At 44.9% G+C, this 5,655-nt stretch overlaps 1 protein-coding gene across 2 annotated transcripts in view; it reads left to right on the top strand.

Moving 5' to 3' along the window:
* The window catches only part of Npr3 (natriuretic peptide receptor 3), a 70,390-nt gene that overhangs the window by 21,380 nt on the left and 43,355 nt on the right, over positions 1-5,655 (top strand). For both annotated transcript variants that reach the window (XM_004642287.2, XM_004642286.2), the window contains exon 3: positions 3,989-4,155. In XM_004642287.2, coding sequence (XP_004642344.1) covers positions 3,989-4,155 — 167 coding nt within the window. The remainder of the gene's footprint in view (positions 1-3,988; positions 4,156-5,655) is intronic.

Raw genomic sequence — 5,655 nt, 5'->3', positions numbered from 1 at the left:
GGCCTGGGTTGTCTCACTCACTCGCCGGACCCCTAACATTGTTAAAGTGACATAACTCTACCATTTGTAAACTTTTGTTTCTTCTAATAATACTAATAGTACTTATCTGATGGTGTAAGTAATAAATAAGGAGTTGTATGTAAAATACCTAGCAAACTTCTTGGAACATAACTGGCCACATTCATAATTAGTCTTAGTTTACTTTGACCATTATATATGATACTTTTAAAGTTATAAGTACACACTTTCTTTTGTGGTAGTTTTATAGATAGATTTAGGGTCATAAACTTGTTACCAAATTAATCATCTTTTAGTTAATACATCCTACTGACCTGGGTGGATTATGAATTTTTCTTGCACTTATAAGCAAGTTTCCCTGCGATAATGATTGAAATAAATGTGGAGGTCTGTTCTTTTACCTGAAAGAATTCCATAAATGGGAAGTCCAGGGCAAAGACAGGGTTCCATAAGGTCACCAGAGCCACAAGCTTTTCCTATTTCTTGTTCGCTCAGTCTTAGTGCTTGGCATCCATTCTCTAGACAGCAGTCAGGGCTCCAGGGATTGATTTAAATTTTAGCCAAAACAGGAAAGAAGTTGACTAATGGCGTTTAGGTATTAAAAAATCTAGAAATAAGATTATACATTTTCCTGTTGGGTTTTAAATAGTATCTGTTCTTTGCAGTGCAGGGCCTGCTTTGCAAGTGCAAGGTTCTGAGTTCCTTCCTCCTTTTCTCTCTCTCTCTCTCTCTCTCTCTCTCTCTCTCTCTCTCTCTCTCTTCTCCCTCCCTTCCTTCCTTTCTTCCTTCTTTCCTTCTTTCCTTCTTCCTCCTCCTTCCTTGCTCTCTCTCTTCCTCCCTCCCTCCCTTTCTTTCTTCTTTCCTTCTTTCTCCTCCTTCCTTCCTTGCGCTCTCTCTCTCTCCTCTCGTCTTCCCTCCCTCCCTGCCTCCTTCCCTCCCTCCCTCTCTCCTTCCTTCCTTCCTTCCTTCTTTCTTTCCTTCCTTCCTTCCTTCCTTCCTTCCTTCCTTCCTTCCTTCCTTCCTATGGTGGCTGACTTCCTACCTGTGACCTCTCATAACCTCGCGTCTGAATGATTCCGGCTGTGAACGTTCAGTGTCTCTTCACTCTAATCCGCTGCGGTTCTCATCATGTCACTCTTCCGTCCTGCCCATAAATCTCCAGGGGCACCAAGTTGTCTAGTGACTTAAATTTGTCTCCACTGCTGGTGCTGTGCCAAGCCGACTTTGCTTTCCCAGTGCTCACCAGTGCTGGTACTGGAGACGCTCCTGATCCGTCACGGTAAGGGGTGACTGTGAAGGCTGGAAGGCTTGCTCGCGTGCAGATACTCACGCTGTTTTGCTTAAATTTATGATGCACTATTGTTTCCACTCACGGGAAAGCCAAACTCCAAAAATAGTTGCCTGGTAGACTGTTGTAGGCAGATTTACTGGACATTTATTGGATATTTATTTCACATCTTTTTTTTTTTTTTCTTTGAAACAAGATCTTACTCTGTCATTTAGACTGGTGTTAAATTCACTGTGTAATCAATCCTCCTGCCTCAGCCTCCCTGGTGCTGGCATTCTAAGTGTGTGCCACCACACTCAGGGAGACTTCACAAACACGTTCTTTTCCTTTTGGTAACGCCTAATTGTTGCTTCCAGTCCCATGTGTCTTTTACAATTGCACAGCACAAAGCCCTATGGGGTTAAGCTTTCTTTTCTTATGCCCCCAGAGAGACTTCTTTCCCAGAGCTGAGACATTCTGCCTCTTAGCTGAAGAAATACCAGTTCTGTTGAGTACTGAGACCCAGCATCAGTGAACAGTGAGCCCGCAACTGTTTTTGAAGGTCTATAGAGAATGGAGTCCTTCATGGGAAGAAATGTTCTGGGCAGTCTTAGAACTTGGGGTCTCCCCTGAGAGCTGGATTCAGTTTCTTGGCAAACATTGTCTCTCATGTGTCTTGGGGTTGAGCACCCTGCTGGGTTTCTCCAGCTCCCTCAGCATAAGCATGGCACTGCTCAGACTGGGGCCTTGCGGGACTTCGGAAGACTAGCAGGAAAGTTGGAGGTCTTTGTCAAGTTGGGTATGGTGGCTTGAAATTAAGCCGTGTGTTCAGTGAGTACAGGTCTAGTCCTTAATGAAGCCTGCCCTCAGCTCTGTCTTATTCATCTTTTAGCAGCTTTCTGGCATGGAGTAAGCAATTTATAAATGGTTGCTACTATTAGGGTTACCAATGTACAGATACCTCTAGCAACATCTTTTTGGGCTGTGCTTTCCTCATGCTCTAGACAGAGGTGCCCACCCGCCCACAGGAGGCGTACACATTTGCACCTTTGCCCCTGCTGTGCGCTCTGCCGGCCATGTGTTCCCACTCTCCGCTCCTTCTGCTAAACTCCTCTTCATATGTTTAGGGCTAGGTTCGTGCCTTCTCCTCACATGAAACCTTCTGCCTAGCTGGAGCTTGTGGCCTCCTCCTCCACACTCTGCATTCCTCCTTCTTACCTCCATAGTAAGCTGTTAGCACCACCCTGTAATAGCTTCAGTTGTTCATGTGTCACTCTAAATTTCTCTCTTGAATTTGTTGGGCACTGCTCACGACATATATGATGCTTACCATGGGTACCACAGGACCTTGCATGTAACATGCACATCATTTGGATATCTTAGTGTGACTCAGGCTGGGGTAGAAGTTGCACAGGCACAAGGTCTTTTTTGAAATTCTGGAAGAGCAGAACAAGTACCACAGACCTTGCTGTGTGTTCCGAGCAGAAGCTTGCTGCAGCGCTGTTGGGCTGCCAGCGTGTGCTGTGGATGGGGAGCTCAAGGTGCAAACATGCTTTGTATGTTGTTAGCACGTTGCTTTCCTTGTTGTATTTTCAGATGAAAGAAACATTGTTTTTCTCCATGTGAAAAGTCATTACTTTTGTGAAAGAGAGATATGAAGCAACAGTTTAGAGTATCAGTTTCCTCATCTGTAAAGTAGAAAAGACAATAGTATTCATTTTATAGCATCTCATGAGAATTAAATAAGTTTATACATAAAGTGATAAAGGGCCAGCCTGGTAGCTCAGCTGACTAAAGTGCCTGCTTAGGCAGAGTGCAGCGGCTGGGCTCAATCCCAGGCAGGTTGTGCAGGCCCTGCCCTGGGGGCTCACTGAGATGTTGATTGAGACTGGGTGTGGTGGCGCGCACCTGTAATCCCAGCTCTTGGGAGGCTGAATATAGGAGAATCCCTACCAGTCCAATTTGTGTAGTGAGACCTTGTCCTAAATACAGGAAAAAAAAGTGCTCAAAAATAGAGCTTTTTATCAATACTGTCCACATCTTCAATGTACTTATTACCATTGATGCACTGATGAAAATTGTGCAAAATATAATTCTGATGATGTTGCCAGGATCAGGGAGACACAAATCCTCAAGTTCCCCTAAGCTACGCTTCCCCCTGGAGAAATGCAACAAGTATTGAGTACCTCAAACATGTTTCTCTAAGCCGTGCCAACTGCACAGCACATGTGCCTCTCTACTGTGGTGCACTGCTGTCACCAGCTGCCCTAAGTCTACCTAACAGCAAATTGGTTCACCTCCACAGTTGATGTATATGTTAAAAAAATAAGCACGAATGGAAAGGAATGAAGACTTACTTCTTAATCCAGCCCTGCAATTCTGGAGGAGGGCTGAGAACTGCAGCTACGTGGTAATCATAAGGCAACTGCACCAACAGAGCTCCTCTTTCTCTCTCACATCTCAAAGGGCCGTGTGTCCAAGAATCTTCTCTTTCAATGATCTTGATATTGTCACACAGCGTGCAAGTGCAAAACCATGATGATACCTCTTGCCCCAGCTGCCAGAAGTAGCGTGTTGGGACACATCACAGCTGAAGAGAGAGAGAGAGAGAGAGAGAGAGAGAGAGAGAGAGAGAGAGAGAGAGAGAATGGCCTCTTTATGGTAACCGGCTTGGAATGATAAATATTTTTATTTCTCCCGTAGGAGATGGCTCGTGGAAGAGAGGGGACAAACATGACTTTGAAGCTAAGCAAGCGTACTCATCCCTCCAAACAGTCACCCTACTGAGGTCCGTGAAACCTGAGTTTGAGAAGTTTTCCATGGAGGTGAAAAGCTCTGTTGAGAAACAAGGGCTCAATGAGGAGGATTACGTAAGTGCTTGATTACGAAGACGGAAAACAGTCTTCTAACTCAATCAGAGGTGACAAAGGGTCCGATTCTGAACCATTCAAAAATTCCAGGTTCAGGTCTGAATGTCACTGCTGCCTCTGGTGTGTTGCTAGTTGGCTTCCCTCCCTTCCCTTGTCCCTCCCTCCCCATACCTCCAACGTTCCTGCCCTTTATTTATGCTTTTTAAACTCCTGCAGGGCTGAAAATTGCCTTGTGTGGGGACCTTAAGGCTGAGCAGAATATCTGTCCATCAGTGTCTGGAGCCTCCCATTTAGGAGGGGGCTGGGGAGAAGGTGGGTGAAGCTGTGTCCAAGCTTTTCGTGTCTCATTTCTCCAGCGCTTGGTGGAAGAAGGTCTTTTGAGTTTCAGTAGACTCTTTCCCTCGGCAACGTGTGCTCACCTCATGGTAGCATGCTTGTCTGTCTTGTTTCTGCTCTAGGGAGCTTCCTGTGTCAGGGCTTTCCAGGCTTATGGTACTGCTGCTAGAATGCATTTTCGGAGTGGGTTAGAGCCAGAAGCTTGTCTTGGGCCAAGGATTCAACAGGGGAGCTCATCTAATGGACAGGGCAGACGGCAGAAGACTGTACTTCCTGGCTGCCGTGTTTTGGGCTGCCTCTGGCACACTGTGGTGGCAAATGCTTTCTCACAAGATAGGGGCCACTTGGGCTCATTAAGTGTGTTGTTTTTCAAAAACTGTTCAGTCTTTCCTGTCCTCCAAAAACAAACACACAAACCCCTTAATGAGAGAGAAATGGTGTGAATTGTCCCTGCCTAACTATGAGTGACCCAACCTTACACAAGATGGTCATTTCAAACAGGATCACTCTGAAAGTCTTTAAGGTGTGCTGGCTTCCCCTCACACAGACCTATGTTCAGAGCCTATGGGGAGCACTTTTTATCTGTGTGGTTTGCTAATATTATTCAGGCTTCCTGAATTAAATGAGTCCTCTCTTTTAGGAAGATTATGGATAATTACAAAATCTTTTTATTTATTTATTTACTTGGTAAAGGGTCTCACTATGAGGCTCAGACTTGTAGTGATCTTCCTGTCTCAGCTTGCCCAGTGCTGGGATTATAAGTGTGTGCCAGCATGTGTGGTGTCTGTGCTGGCACCGTGTGCCTGGGCTTCTGGGGCTGGCACAGCATGCAGTACTGGGGATTGAACCCAGGTCCTTGAGCTTGCTAGGCTGGCACTTAGACTGCCGAGCTATCTCCCCAGCCTGATTATGGATAATAATATTTGATGGTGTTTTGCATTACTCCTGTCAAAAAGTTGGAACTTAATGAATGGCCCTCTGTTGTACAGCTATTACAAGATTATACTTATCTTTACAGGGTTTTCTATCAAAAGCACGCAAAGGGATTTATAAACATATTCATTAATGTTTTAAGTGCTTCATATAAATTGTGTACACATTCCATTTAAAATACCTTTCCAAAAAAACAAAAACAAAACAAAACAAAAAAACCAAAAAGAGAGG

This window comes from Octodon degus, unplaced genomic scaffold, assembly GCF_000260255.1.
Source record: "Octodon degus isolate 3935 unplaced genomic scaffold, OctDeg1.0 scaffold00149, whole genome shotgun sequence".
Taxonomy (NCBI): domain Eukaryota; kingdom Metazoa; phylum Chordata; class Mammalia; order Rodentia; family Octodontidae; genus Octodon; species Octodon degus.
The sequence above is the reverse complement of the archived record's forward strand: the minus strand, read 5'-3'. Positions and strand labels throughout refer to the sequence as shown.